Source organism: Cavia porcellus, unplaced genomic scaffold, assembly GCF_034190915.1.
Source record: "Cavia porcellus strain 051 isolate PalLab524CR breed Dunkin Hartley unplaced genomic scaffold, mCavPor4.1 scaffold_31, whole genome shotgun sequence".
Classification (NCBI taxonomy): Eukaryota; Metazoa; Chordata; class Mammalia; order Rodentia; family Caviidae; genus Cavia; species Cavia porcellus.
In genome coordinates, this window is record NW_026947514.1 from 4,487,313 (window position 1) to 4,502,372 (window position 15,060).

The 15,060-nt window shown below is 58.0% G+C and overlaps 1 protein-coding gene across 5 annotated transcripts in view; it reads left to right on the forward strand.

Moving 5' to 3' along the window:
- Positions 1–15,060, forward strand: part of Begain (brain enriched guanylate kinase associated) — a 38,250-nt gene that overhangs the window by 19,646 nt on the left and 3,544 nt on the right. For 3 of the 5 annotated variants that reach the window (XM_063241408.1, XM_063241409.1, XM_063241410.1), the window contains exons 3-5: positions 11,312–11,473; positions 12,638–12,704; positions 12,857–12,964. In XM_063241408.1, the coding sequence (XP_063097478.1) occupies positions 11,312–11,473; positions 12,638–12,704; positions 12,857–12,964 (337 nt within the window). Of the gene's footprint in view, positions 1–8,841; positions 8,932–11,311; positions 11,474–12,637; positions 12,705–12,856; positions 12,965–15,060 lie in introns of all 5 variants that reach the window. The other 2 variants (XM_063241407.1, XM_063241406.1) reach the window with 1 other exon arrangement.

Consider the following 15,060-nt stretch of genomic DNA (forward strand, 5'->3'; position numbering starts at 1 on the left):
GGCCGTCCTGGGGTCAGGAGTTGAGATGCAGGAGCCACAGAGGAAGCCGAGAAGGGGTGGCCAGCGAGAAGCCAAATGGGGACGGAGGAGGGAGCAGCAAGAGCCATTTGGTGACAGGGTGGAGACAGACCAAGGAGCTGTAGCCTGGCAGCACGGAACAAGCAGGTGGAAAAAGCAGGGACAGACAGCGCCTGATGAGGCAGAGGTGAGGGGAAGCCGCTCCTCAAGGTGGGGAGAGGGTGTTCTGGAACCAGGACAGACCAACCGTGGCCACCCTGCTTTTGCAGAAGGCAGCCTCACAGGTTATCTGTCACTGTCGGTAGACACATGGCGGGGGCATCTGTGGAAGACCCTGTTGGGTAAAGAGGAAGGAGGTGCTGGGAGCAGAGGGGAAAAGGTATGACGCCCCCCTCAAGCCCCACAGGGCACAGTGGCAGGGTTCTCGGTCAGTCAATCAGATGGCTGGAAAGTGAGAGGCTTGGTTTGTTCTCTCACATCGCTGAGACAAAACGCCTGATGCTCAAAGTTAGGGAAGGAAAGGTTTATTTAGCTGACAGTTTGTGGAGATTTCAGTCTGTACTCAGCTGGCTCCAGGGCAGCGTGGTGTGGCTAAGGGACGGTCGTTCATGGCAGATGCAAGCAGCAAGAGCAAAAGGGCAAAAGGGAAAACCCGCCTCCTTCTCTCCCTTATGTATTACGCCGGCTCTGCCCCTGGGCGGGTGCAGCACTCACCCCACCAATCCCAGCACCAGACAACAAACCAATCACAAATGCTAGACTTGGCCGCCTCCGTGATGGCATCAGGCTTGGGGGTCCATCCAAACACAAACTGTAACATGGAGGTCATCATCTCGACAGCAAGACCAAGGGGTGAGAAGGTGCCCGATGCCCCCATCAGAGAGCTTGTGCTGTGGCACTGAAGAGAGGGTGGCACTGAGGGGGTGTGTGGGCGGGGCTGCCTGAGGACAGGACAGCTGAGGGGCTGTATGAGCCACTTGTTGAAACACCAAGGGGAGTCGGGGGAGGAGGGATGGAGGTTGAGATCACTACCTGTGAGGTTACTGCAGGGTTCATGCTGGTGATGGGGAGAGTGGGTATAGGAGTGGGGATACCACAGGGTCCCCTTTAGTTTAGTGTAAATGTCATAAATACAATTACTGCCGGGACCTGTGTTGATGTGGGGTTACCAAGTATCTGAGGCAGGATCACTGCAGGGATCTGTGTTGGCTTTGGGTTACCAGGTGTCCTAATCAGGATTACTGCAGGGGTCTTTATTGGTTTTGGGTTACCAGGTGTCCTAATTTGGATTACTGCAGGGGGTCTCTGTTGGTTTGGGGTTATCAGGTGTCCTAATCGGAATTACTGCAGGGGTCTAGGTTGGTTTTGGGTCACCAAGTGTCTGAACCAGGATCACTACAGGTGTCTATATTGTTTTTGGGTTACCAGGTGTCCGAAGTAGGATTACTTCAGGGGTCTAAATTGGTTTTGGGTTATCCTGTGTCCGAAGTGGGGTTACTGCAGGGATCTGTATTGGTTTTGGGTTGCCAGATGTTCGGGGTGGGATTACTGCAGTGGTCTGTGTTGGTTTTGGGTCACCAGGTATCCGAGATTGGATTACTACAATGATCTATGTTGCTTCTGATTTACCAGTCCAAGGTGGGATTACTGCAGGGGCCTGAATTGCTTCTGAGTTACCAGTTTTCCAAACAAGATTACTTCAGAGCTCTGTGTTGTGTTATGGGTACCAGCTGTTCAAAACGGGATAACTGCAGGGATCTGTGTTTTTGGGGGGTTACCATATGTGCCAAGTGGGGTTACTCTAGGGGTATATGTTTCTGTGTGGTAGAGTGGATATCAAAAGTGGAATTCCTGCCATGGTCCATACTGGTTTGGGGAGAGTGAGTGTCTAAAATTGGATTAGTGCAGGGTTTTGCATTGGCAATGGGAGAATAGGGTCAAAAGTGGGGTTGCTGTAGAGATCCACATTGGTTGGGATAGATAGGTGTCAGCAGCAGAATTACTGCGGGGTCTGCATTGATTCTGAGATAGTAGGTGTAAAAAGTAGTCATTGTTGGGGGTCCATATTACTTTGGGGGAGAGGGGCTGGAGTCCCAGCCATTAACTGGTTTGTCTTAATTGGGGTTATTTAAGGAGTCCACATAGGTTTGAGAGATAGAGGATTCTGGAATTTGGTCATTTAAGAGCTCTTCGCTGGTGACAGAGGAGACTGGATGTCAGAAGTTGAGTAACTGTAGGGGTCCACATTTGTTTGAAGGAGAGTGGGTATCAGAAGTGGGGTTACTTCAGGGGTCCACATTTGAGGGAGAGTGGGTGTCAGAAGTGGGGTTACTTCAGGGGTCCACATTTGAGGGAGAGTGGGTGTCAGAAGTGGGGTTACTTCAGGGGCCCACATTGTTTGGGGGGGAGTGGGTGTCAGAAGTGGGGTTACTGTAAGGTCAGGTTTCTGCACTCATTTGGGATTATTGAAGGAGCTCATATTGGTTGGGGAAGATTGGGTGTTGCAAATAGGATTACTCTAAGGATTTATATTGGTTTTGGTGGCGGTGGTTGTCAGAAGTGAGATTATTTCAGGGGTCCATGTTGGTGCTGGGGAGAGTGGGTGTTGGAAGTAGTATTACTGTAGAGGCCCATATAGGTTTGGGTAGAATGTTTTAGAAGTTAAATTACCACAGTGGTCCATATTGGTTGGGGGATAGCAAGTGCCCAAAGTGGGATTAGCACAGGGTCCGTATTGATTTAGTGAAAATCAGGTGTCCAAAGTGGCGTTAACTAGAGGGTCCATATTGATTGGGGATATTAGGTGTCCAAAGTGGGATTACTGCTGGGATCCTATTGGTTAGGGGGAGAGTAGGGGTCTGAAGTGGGACTACCTCAGAGTCCACAATGGTTGGAGGATACCATGTGTCCACAGTGGAATTGCTGCAGGGTCCATATTGGTTTGGGGGAGACAGGGTATCTGAAGTGGGATTACCATGAGGGTCCATATTGGTTTGGGGGTAAATGGGTGTCCAAAGCAGCATTATCTCAGGGTACATATTAGTTTTGGGGGAGAGTGGGTGTCCGAAGTGGGATCACTGCAGTGTCTGTGTTGGTTTGGGGGAGACCAGGTGTCCGAAGTGGGATTACCATAGGGGTCCATATTCGTTTGGTAGAAAATGGGTGTCCAAAATACATTACTGCAGCATCTATACTGATTTAGGGAGAGAGTGGGGGGCCAAAGTGAGATTACCACAGGGTCAATATTGGTTTGAGAGAGAGTTGAGGGTCCAAAGTGGGATTACTATAGTGTCTGTGTTGGTTTGGGGGAGATCAGATGTCCGAAGTAGGATTACCACAGGGGTCCACATTGGTTATGGGGAGATTGGGAGTTAAAATTAGGGTCACTGCAGATTCTTCATTGCTTTGGGGGAGATCAGGTGTCAAGCTGGATTACTGTAGGGGTCCATGTTGGTTTGGGGGAAAATGGGTGTCAGAACTGAGATGACTGTAAGGGTACATATTGGCCTGGAGGTGATCAGGTATTGGAACTGGGGTACCTACAGGGGTCTAGTTGGTTTGAGGAAGATTAGAATGGGACTACTGCAGGGTTTGTCTCTGTTTCAGAAGTGGGAATACTCTGGATTCCACATCAGTTTTGTGGCAAATGGGTGCCAGAAATGGGATCACTGGTGGGATCCACACTGGTCTAAGGGGAGGGAATGTTGAGAGTGGAATTTTGCAGACTTCCACACCAGTGAAGGCACCAGGCATCGCAGTGGGCCACCTTCCCTCCTATGGTACCCGTCATGGTTGTCACCCCTTCACCGTTGTTCCAGTGAAGGCCAGAGTGGACCTCTGTGGAACAGGTTCACTGCAGCAACTCTGCCCCTGGCCCTGAGCCCTATCTCCCAGCACCCTAGCTCCAGAGCCCCATGCACGCCTGACCTCTTCTCTCTGCAGGCCCTGGGCCAGCAGATGTCTGCTGAGCCCTGTGTTGAACTTGGGGAGTCCTTGGCTATGTCCTTGACTCATGTTTAAAATTTTGAGTCTCGGGCCAGGCAGGGTGGCTCATGCCTATAATCCCAGAACTCAGGAGGCTGAGGTGGGAGGATCATTGTGAGTTCGAGACCAACCTGGGCTACAAAGTGAGGTCAAGGCCAGCCTGAACTGCATAGTAAGACCCTGTCTCAAAAAGACACACACAAATAAATGTTTTTGAGTCTCATGGCTCCATGGGGCCTGGGTTTTTGTCTACAACCCAGTTCTAGTGAAGACAGGGTGAGGATAGCAGACTGCATGACCTACACAGAGAGGGCATGGAGTGGGCACTGTGGTGCTGGTCTGCCACCACTGTCTGACTTCTTGCCTACGGGCTGGAGTCCCAACCATTAACTGCCGCCATCCCCCCACCAGTGCTGCTGGGTTCTTGGGGCTGGTAATGCTCTCCCAAGAACCCCATATGTAGCTGTCACTGCCTTGTACCTGGCCCTGCACTGGGACCCTGAGGAGGAGCAACAGACAGCCCCTCCACCCTAACCTATGGAAGTCAGGAGGCCTTCCTGGAGGAGGTGGATGGAGCCCCCCACAGAACATAGCAAGGTCATCTTAAGCAGGAGGGGGACCTGTGCCAATGTCCATCTGCCATTGTTGATCAGCTTTGCCCGAATCCAGACACACAGGTCTGCCCCCTCCCCAAGGGCTCATCAGGACACAGGATGCCAGCTACTAGCACGTGGTTCTCTCTCGGCACAGTGGGAAGCTGGGCAGAGCTGCAGCTTCCTGATAAGACGGGGTGGATGACACACTTCCTGCGGTATCTCCTGGCTCCTGTCTGTGGCAGGGGGAGTGGCACAGCAGACCTGACAGTCACCCTGGGGCTGTGCGCCCGCTAGTTTGGAGGGGCAGGAGCCACAGCAGGCATCAAGATCGAGGCTTCCTGCCATCCCAGTGAGGATAGCTCAGAGCCCTCCCAGTTGTGGATGCTGGGGCATTGCTGTGACCACCGTCCACTGTGCAGAGCAATACACACACACCTGCCTGTGCGCCAGAGGCCCACATGCACACACACAGCAAATGTACTTCCCCAGAGGCAGCCACAGTAGTGACACTGGAAGTCCCCTTCTAGTGCAGAGTGGCACTGGTCAGCTCCAGGGTGTCCAGGGACTGGGTGACATGTCACAGCTCCAGAGTAGCACTGGCCATGACAGGCTGTCCTGCTGTCCACTGGGCCCCATCGGCTCTGCTTGGCTGGCCCTGCACCTCTTGGGCACTAGTCTGTCACATGTCAAGCTGGCATGGTCAGCCACACCCTCACGGAGCAGTGACCCCACCTTGGGAGTATACAGCACCAGGATTAGAAGCTGGCATTACCTGGGGGATGCTTGTCTGGAGCTGCACCCCAGCCGGGTCCTGTGGCCTGAGACTTCTGTGCGTCCGTCTCCTCATCTTGCAGAGGGACTGAGGACAAGATGATTGTACGGACACCTGGGTGGGAGCGAGGGTGTTGGCTGGCTGCTTGTGCCCCATCTGCCCTTGGGAAAAGCCCTCAGCAGGCAGATGCATCAGCAAGGTCAAGGGGAAGCAGAGCGAGCTCTTCCTGGGTGTGCAGGAAGGGTCCTGGGGGTGCTTGAGGGGACAGTGCTCACTCCCCAGCTCTGTCGCCTGCTCGAGGTGCTGGGCAGTGGTAGCCAGCTGGAAGTGTGAATGAGCACGTGGGCCTAGTGGCACGTCCCGGGCCAGGGTGGGTGGCTGTTGCTTGCCAACCCTGCAGTGGAGGAGGGCAGTCCTGCTGATCTGTGCCAGACCCTCCAAGGAGGTCCCCAGGAGGGAAAGTGCAACTGACCTGGCAGCCAGGAAGTCCCTCCCCATCTCCAGCACAGCTGCCCAGGCCCTGGCTGTGCACCAGACACCGTGCTGGCACCCGGGCCCAGCAAGTGCAACCGACCCAGGTTGGCAGGCAGGTGGCCTGGTCACTGTAAGTGTCCCTCCAAGAGTCACGGTGGGCTGCCCAGGGAGGTGACCCAGTCAGGGGTTTTCAGGAGGACAGGTAGGGCAGGCATGGAGTAGCCAGGACAGAATGTCCCAAGACCAGGGGACTCCAAGAGCTGTGGCTCTGAGGAAGTCCAGGGAGCCCCAAAAGCCCGTGTGCCTGGAGTCCAGAGCCAAGCCTAGGGTGGTGATCGGGGTCGGGGCAATGGACTTTGTCTGGAAACAGAAGGGCCTTGGGGACCATGACCAGGGCAGGATGTGGGTTCTGAGTGTGGGAACCCCGGCACTCCACCATAAACAGGATGGTGACTGAACCCCAGTAACACCTGTCAGTGCGAGGAGGGGGTACAGCCATAGACCCTGGGGAAGTGGGGTGGGTTCGCAGCCCCCAAGTGCCAGGTGGGAAGGAGTCAGCCTGGGCAGGAGGGAACGAGCGAGATCCTGGCTGAGGGGACACAGGGACAAAGTCACCAAGATGAGAGACCGGCTGTCGCCTGTGCAGAATGACAAGCAATTTGGTGTTGCTGGAGCATGACTGCCGGGCCAGGCTGAGCCAGAGATGAGAGGCAGCAGCAGTCAGTGCATGCAGGGCTCGAGGTGGGGCCCGGGGGAACGAGCGCCTGGATGCGGGCAGGAGTAGGAGCGGTTCTCGGGCTCCCACCCGACCGCGAGACAGTGGCACTGAAGCTCAGCTCAGCCCTGTCGCCATGCCATCCAGTGGGGAGCCGTGGAGCCAAGATGGGTATGGCCCCCCAGTAGGACAGCCCATGGGAGAGACGGACAGGGCGTGGGGACCAAAGGGGTGTCCCAAAGGAGACAGCATCAGTCAGAGTCCCCCAAAAGGCAGCAGGACATCTAAGGATGCAGGACAGGGATGCCAAGATATTCCCAAGGGAGGGACAGCATAGACAGAGGTGAGAGGCCAGGTGCAGGACCCTGCTGGGACCTTGGTCGCCTTGCCCCTTTGGAGCAGGATGGAGCATGGGCTCAGCGCCCCCCCCCCCCAGCAGTACCATGAAATGGAAGGACCACTAGCAGCAACAGCCCCTGGTCCAGGCCTGGCACGCCCTGACCGCAAGGCCCTGAGCGTTCCCAGAGCCTACCTGAGGACACTGTGTCCCCCTGGGTGGCCACACATGGAACCTTCTGCTTCCTTCTGCCTGGAGCCCGTGCACCCAGCTGGGATGACGCCCGGCTGGTTGTCTCCAGCTGCTGCCATGCTGAGGATACTGACAGGGCAAGAGGCAGGAGGTCTCTCTTCTGCCCGCATGGTTACCCAAGGTCCCCTCCTCTCCAGGACACTGGGGGGCAGGCCTGAGTGTCAGCCCATTACCCTGACACTTGCTTTGCCCCCAAGGGACTGTGGCCCAGCCCAGCTGGGTATCACCTGTCACTCTCTTAGGGTGATTTGATGGGCTGAGGAGACCACAGCCCAAAGAGTGGTCCGAGGTGCGTGACAAGTACCCTGCAAGTGACCACACTCAGGTCCCGGTTTCTCTCGTGGCTCACCCCTTCCCCAGGCCTCAGTTTCCCACCCAGCGTCTATCAGCTCTGAGCTCTGCCACCCTCCTGGGAGCTTGACTTTGAGAGACCCCACTACAGAGGGACTTGCAGGTAGGGCTGGGGACAAGGGGGGTACCACCCATGGCCTCGGTTAGCCTCTTTCGGGGATCTGAAGCCACCAGGTGTTTCTGGAGGCTCTGGAGGGGGCACCCCTGTGCACCCCCTGGGTCTTCAACAGCACTGGGCCATTTGTCAAGGGGACCCTGGGACCGGATGATGCGGAAGCCCATCCGGCAGAGTCCAAGGCATGCCCAACCCTGTCCCCGACCCCCAGTGTGCCGGACCCCAAGCCACAGTTCTGCCAGTCAGCCGTGGAACCTGGGGCAAAGACTCCGTCCTATAGATGAGGAAACTGAGACCTCTCCCTGGAGGGTGGGGGCTTCCCTTGACCTCGCCCCTTGGGCCCTCAGACCAATGCGTGTACTGACTTCCTTTTTGTCTTGGTGCAGTAATTTTCCCCCCTGCTTTTTCATCCGTAGCAAATATGACAAATCCCGAAACCTATAAAAATTTTTCAATTACCCAGCGTCCTACCACCCAGGCATAACAAATTAACATTTTTTTCCTCCTCCCATGACGGTCCTCGCAGTTCTTCTAAATGGGATTACATTGCTTGCGCTCCCCGTGTGATCGTACATCTGCCCATCTTTGAGGCCTTTGGAAGCCTGGCTTTGGGGCCTGCGCCGGAGGCTTTGTAAACAGAACCAACTCTTCTCAGCTACAGCCCGAATCCCACGCCCAGCCCCATGGCCAGCAAGGCTGCAGGGGCATCCCCACCACTCAGGGGTCCCCAAGAGTTCAGACTCAGGAAGGGACAGCTACACAGCACACACACCGGGGGCTTGAGAAGGTCCTGTAGTTCTCCAGGCCACCATCCTTTCTCTCACCCGTCTGCTGGCCAGTCCAGATGTTCCCAGGATCCACAGTGCCCAGGACATGCCTGGCTCTTGCAGACCCCAGTTGGGCCAAGTAAGGTGACACTCCAGGCTAAGGCAGTGGGTGTAGGCCTGTGGGTAGGGACAGGACACCAAAAATAAGCCCCAGCAGGTGACCGGGCACTCTGCCACTCAGTGCCCCGCGTGGACTGGCAGGTGCCCAGGTGGGACCCCTCCTGCTTTTGGCGGCCCTGTCTCTGCCACAACACAGACAGCTCTTGTCCTGCAGGGGACACAGGTTCCCCAAATCTCTTGGTCTACACCGAGGGCAGCGGCTGGTCACCCAGCGGTGGGCCCTGCCCTCCCCACCCTGTCCCCGACCTGCTCTGAGCAGCTCTGTCCTCTTCGCCCACAGGCTACGCAGCCCCTGGGTGCCCTCGTGCCTCGGGCAGCCCCGAGTCCTGCAGGGCCGCCTGGCCAGGTCCTCACCCTCGCTCTGGGACAGGTAACACACCTGCATCTCCCTCCATTCTTCAGTGTCTGTGTGTCCCCAGACATCCATCCCATGTGTGTGTGCACCTCCTTGAGACAGGCAGGGGGCTCCAAGAGGGGAGGGGTCTCTGGCCAGCTGGCAGGGCATTGTCTCCCCGTCCAGCTCTGACCTTGGGGGAGGAGGAGACCCTTCAGTCCCTACTGCATCAGGGGCTCCCTGATGGTGGGGAAGGGACCAGGACACACACCGCCTGAGTGGGACCAGGCCCCACCCATCTCCACACAGCGCCACCCCAACATCACACCTTCATGCGGGGCAGGTCTAGTGCCAAATGGAGCAGGGACCAGCGATGGCCTCCCTCCCGGTGTCTAGGTGTGCCGGGTGGAAACAGGCCACAGGCAGGTGGGGCCCAATCAGTGCACCGGGAGGGAAGCACGCCGGACCCAAGTAACCTCCCAAAGCCCTCCCTGGCCAGAGCTTCTGACAAGCTGAGCCAGCAGGACTTTGTGACTAATTTGGAGGGGGCAGACAGTCTGCTAAGGCGTAGCCCTAGGACTGGGGGCGTGGCCTTGAGGTCTGTGGAGCGTGGCCGTGGGATCTGATGGGCGGGACTAGAGTGGGCGTGGCCATGGGGACCTGATGGGTGTGGCCATGGATGCGGGGTGGGCGTGGCACTGAGGTCTGAGGGCGTGGCCAGGGGAAGATGAGTGTCAGAAAGGTCTATCAAGTGGCAGTTGGCCTAAGCAAAGCCGCAGCTGGTGGGAAGCCTGGGCAAGGGGTCCCAGTGTGGCCAGATGTGGGGGAGGGTTGACCTTCAAGGTGACAGGAAAGTTGCTGGGGCGAACCAGATGTGATCTGTGGCAGTGACAGAACCAGAATATGGGGAGGACAAAGCCTAGACACCTTGTGGGCAAGCCAGGGCCATCAGCAGTGAGAGCCGGAGCAGGCTGGGAGCTGTATTGGAAGCTGGTGTGTCTGAAAGGGTACACAGGGCTGGAGCTGGTGTTCCTTGAATGAGTCCTTGCTGGCCGGCCTTAGCGAGCAAGCACCTCCTTCCGGACTGTTGGCTCCCCAGGGGCTGGGGTCCCAATCTCTGCTGTGAGGACCCAGGAACAGAGTGAGCAGGTGGGGAAGCGGAGGGGCCACGATGGGCGCAATATAGAGGACGGGGTGTGTGGGGGTTATGCCAGTGAAGGCGGGGTCGGGGCTGGGAGGGCACGGGGTGTGGAAAGGGGGCCCAGAAGAGACAGGGGTGTGGAGGGGCTGCAGGCAGAGGTCTCAGGGAAACCGAGGCGCGTCAGGTGGAAGGCATGGGGTCGGGCTGCGGTGGGAGGTCACCTTGAGGGGTCGGCAGAGCACCTTCCAGTGAGTTCGCGTGGGCAGCTGCTGCGCCTGTCTGGGGCTTCCCCAGGTATTCTGCATCTCTTTCGGGGACTAACCCACCCCGCCCTTCGCCGAGATTCTCAAAAAACATAAGCAACTCCTTATTTTTATTTATTTTTAAAATATAGACCTGGGCAAGAATCCAAGAACCTTAATTGAGGTTTGCTGGGATGGTACCTGCAGTAGCACGTGTCATGTGCTCACAGGGACCCAACCTGGGGACACCTGTGACGGGGGAAGGGCCCTCTCACTCGGTGTGGTGCCGGGGACCCCAGATGCAGGTCCAGTGTTCCACAGCACATGGCAGGGGTTTCCCGTGTGGCCCTCCGCAGGCCTCCTGCCAGCCCAGTCCGAATGGGCACTGTACACCCCCACGTCCCTCCTCCATAGCAAACCCACCAGAGACACCCAGCAGGTTCCCACGCTGACCCAGGCTCGGGACGGGTGGCCCAGTGCCCAGTTCCAGCCCAAGACACTCGGGCTGAGGGAGTCCTCCTCCTGCGGGGAGGGGGATTCCAGAAGAAAGAGGAGCAGGTGGCATTGTGGACCTCCTGACCCTCCGAGGTGGGGACCCTGGCTTCACCAGAGGTGCCAGAATGCTGTGGTTGTGGTCAGGGGCAGGGCGCCAGGCTTGGACAGGGACTGGTGCTGAAAAGGGACAAAGTCAGGGACCCCTGGACTCCAGGCGCGCCTTATACCACGTGGTAGCAAGGTTCTGAGGCCAGTGCCCCCTAAAGGGGCCTCGCAGGAAGGACACTGATGAAAGGTAGACCTGGGCAACCTGGCTTAGCGTCAGAGGCCCTGACTCCTGACTCCTGAGGGGGGCATCTGTCCTGAGTGCCGCCGCCTTAAGGGGAGTGTATGTGTGTGCGCGCGAGTGCGCACGCGCGCGAATCCACCCGGTGGTTTGCAGGGTGCGCACCCACAGCGCGTCCCAGGTGGCCCATGTGGGCCTCGGGTTCCCCGCGCTCAGCGCCCGGGTCCGGGCCATCCCCGCGTGTCGTTGCAGCGCGCTGCAGGAGCAGAAGGGCGAGCTGCGCAAGCGGCTGTCCTACACCACGCACAAGCTGGAGAAGCTGGAGACCGAGTTCGACTCCACGCGCCACTACCTGGAGATCGAGCTGCGGCGCGCGCAGGAGGAGCTGGAGAAGGTCACCGAGAAGCTGCGCCGGTGAGGGGCGGGGCGCGATGGGCAGGGAGGTGGGCGGGACCGGGTGGTGGGCGGGGCCGGTGACCCCATTTTCAGACGGACCCCAGTCAGATTTAGTGCCTCTCAGATGTGAACCTAGGATTGGCTGCTGCTTGGAACGGGCTCTTACCGGGCACTCTCCACACCCGGCTCTGCGCCCTGCTCCCACTTTCAGTGTGGCAGCAGCCGGTCACCCAGGTGACCACTGGTGTCCCAGACTGCATTCGGGGGCTGGGTTGGAGAGCGATGCTGGTGAGACTAGCTAGAGTTTAGCAGCCGTCCCCTGCAGGGCAGGAAGCTAATGAAACATTGAAGTACCAGACTCCCTTAAAAAACAAATTTTTCTTTAAAAAATTTTTTTCTTCACATTTAAGATGGGTTAAAAAAGATATTACATGCTTTCCTGTCTTCTTAAACAGAATATGCAAAGAGGATGCAAATTCTGCTGTTGCTTTAGTTCATTTCAAATATTTATAGAGTACCAGCTGGTGCTGTTCCAATGACTCGCAGGAGGGCTGTCTGTCCGTCCCCAAGCAGCCCAAGCCTGCTGGGCTTTCTGCGTGTCACCACCCAGTTGGGTGGAAGCCAAGTGGTCAGGTCCGCTCCGCCACCTGCTGCTTTAAGCACCTTTTTGTGTCTATGTCCGGGCTAGCAAGATAGGGCAGTAACACTACACCCAGATTGTCTAGCGGATGGAGGGATGGATGGACGGACGTGGGCCCCGGTCCCTGCCACCAGCTGTAGAAGCAATGATTCCCACCCTACAGGGCCTCCTCCAGCCAGGAGAGTTACATCTTGGTATCTGTTAGGTCTCTGGCACCTCCTGCTAATGTGCCACCAAACTGTATCGCATAAGCTTTGCTTGTAAGAGGCGCGGGTGGGGTGCAAGGGAGCCGTGGGAAGGCCCACAGTCTCTTGCCCATAGAAGTCCTGTGGGGGGCAGAGAGCAGTGCAGCCCTGTACCTCACCTGGGGAAGCCTGGAGGAGATTTATCTTGCATCCGGAGCACCTTCGGGCCCAGGCTATGGCTGCTTGGGGCACTTGGTGCTGGGGTCTCACCCAACCCACTCAGGGGTTGTGTGACCCCCAGGGCTGTGGGAAGGTGGGGCCTTGCTCGGCAGTGACCTCTGCTGCATCTCGCTGCAGGATCCAGACCAACTACATGGCACTGCAGAGGATCAACCAGGAGCTGGAGGACAAGCTGTACCGCATGGTGAGGCCACCTGCAGCCACAGTCCACCCTGCACCCCACCCTTAGTCCTCCAAGCACCTCATTACTGCTAGGTGCCAGGGGAACCCAGGGGCCTCGGCCAGCTGCTGTGCACTGACCTCTGACCACCTCCTTCGCCCGCCCCTGCCCTCCAGGGGCAGCACTATGAGGAAGAAAAGCGTGCATTGAGCCATGAGATTGTCGCCCTCAACAGCCACCTGCTGGAGGCCAAGGTGACCATTGACAAGCTGTCGGAGGACAACGTGAGTGCTGGGGCATTTACCCACAGAGGGCACCAGACAGATGCCAGGGCTCCCCAGGAATCAGGGACAGGCAAGGTGACTGTGACCTGGGTGCTTCGGGCCCCATGTGGCACAGGGGACGAGAATGGACAGGGCACTTGGGACTTCAAGGCAGACAGGGACCTCAGGCTCCCGGCAGACCTCCTGCTGCAAGGACTTAAGCCTAGAATTCCAGGCTGTGTTGTCCAGTGTCAGGTGAAGCTGTCTGAGCCCAAGGTGGGACATGGCCACTCAGGCCTGCTGCCCTGGGCCACCCTCAGGGTCGCATGGGAACTGTGCCACCCGTGGGCCTGATTTCAGGGACCCCTGAGGAGGCCTAGCCATGCTGTAGGGACCCTGGCAGCTGAAGATGCTTTGCAAAGAAGCATCTAGTCTGGCCAGACCTACATGGCTCCAAAGAGGACGGTGAACAACACCGGCCCAAACAAGAGGAGTTTACATCGGAGCGGGGAAGACAGTAAGGAGGTGACCACACAGAGTGCAGGGCTTTGGAAGGGCCGGGTGTGGTGGGCAGCAGTAGGACAAGAGGCGGACCGTGCTATCAGGCTGTTTCCAGAAGAGGCCGGGGGCCAAGGGGACCAGGTCACACAGGCGTCTGGGATGGAGCATTTCTTCCAGACTGGAGAACCCCAGGGGCCAAGGACTGCCTGGGGACCTCCGAGAGTGGCAAAGACGCCACAGGTAGCCCCCAGCCATGCCTTGGTGCAGGTCCTACCAGGAAGCTGGATTCGGAGGGGATCAGGGCCCCGGCAGGGTCCTGAGTAGAGGATGAGAGCGCCCGCATGCGTTGTTTTACTGACTGTCATGTGGTGTGCAGACTGGCTGCAGGGCCACAGCAAGGTGACGGCAGGCTGGTGGCTGTGAAGGCCAGGACAAGCCCGAGGGTTCTGGCTGTGTTCCAAAGCGGAGCCAAGGGGACTGACCACGATCTGGGATATGGAGGAAGGGCAAGCGACGAGTCCAGGGGTGTAGAGTCAGCCGAAGGGGAAGCACAGGGTACCCTTCCCCAGCCGGGGCTGCTGGGAGGGGCAGGCAAAGGTGCAGTGGGGATCCATCGGGGACACAGGGCTGCCCAGGGGTGCTGAGATTGCCACAAGGAGAGAGGAGGCCAGCATGCAGGGCCCTCAGACTCAGCGAAGGGGTCTTACAGCCAGCCTGTAAGATTGAGAGGGAGCGGCTGGGGCAGGGCGTGGGGTGGGGGATACCAGGCAGTGCAGTGGCCTGCAGCCAGCCGGCACTCAGGCACCAGGTAAGGGGAGGGCCGAGAGGTGGCCTTGGGGCTTGGGGACATGGAGGTTGGTGGCTGACTGGAACGGGCCCCACTGACCAAGGTGATGAGGTTCCGGCACCAAGGACTCCTGCAAGGAGTGTGGCTGTGGCAGGAGACTCATGGCCCTCCCGAGATGCAAGACCACTGCCACCACTCTTGGCTGACTTTGCTGGGCTGGTGCACATGAGGAAACTGGGCACAGCCAGTTCGACGGTCTCCCAGGTCACCCTGTGGTCACTCACAGGCTGAGGCAGAATTTGAATTCAAGACTGCCTGATAAGACTCTGCCTGTCCCCTACCTGCAACAGCCCCACAAACACCTCCTCCTCGGGCCCCTCAGGAAGGTCCCTGCAAATCCCAAACCTGACGGCCTTAGACATGGACAGCCCAGGGGCTCTGGCACCAGCCCAGGGCCTTGGTCACTGCTGCATCTTCCCCTGGAGTGATGAGCAGCATGGCAATCTGTCCAGGGCCACCCACTCCTCCTAGTGGCCTCCCTGGCCAGCTATGGCAATGAGGCTGATTGGGCAGTTCCCATAGCTGCCTGGTGCCCATGGCCAGCTCGCTGTCAGCCAGCTGTGCTTTTCCTGGGAGGCCTCATGCAAGGGGTGGCGACCAGGGCAGTGCAGGACAATCCCGCTGAGCAGGACCGCAGCAGTAGCCCCAGCCCAGGGGCCCCTGCAGGGTGATGCAGTGGGGGCTCCCTGGAGGGGTGCAAACTCCCGTACGCCCACAGGCACATGCAACAGAGATTTTCAAAGACCAAACCAGACCCCTTGATAGCCTC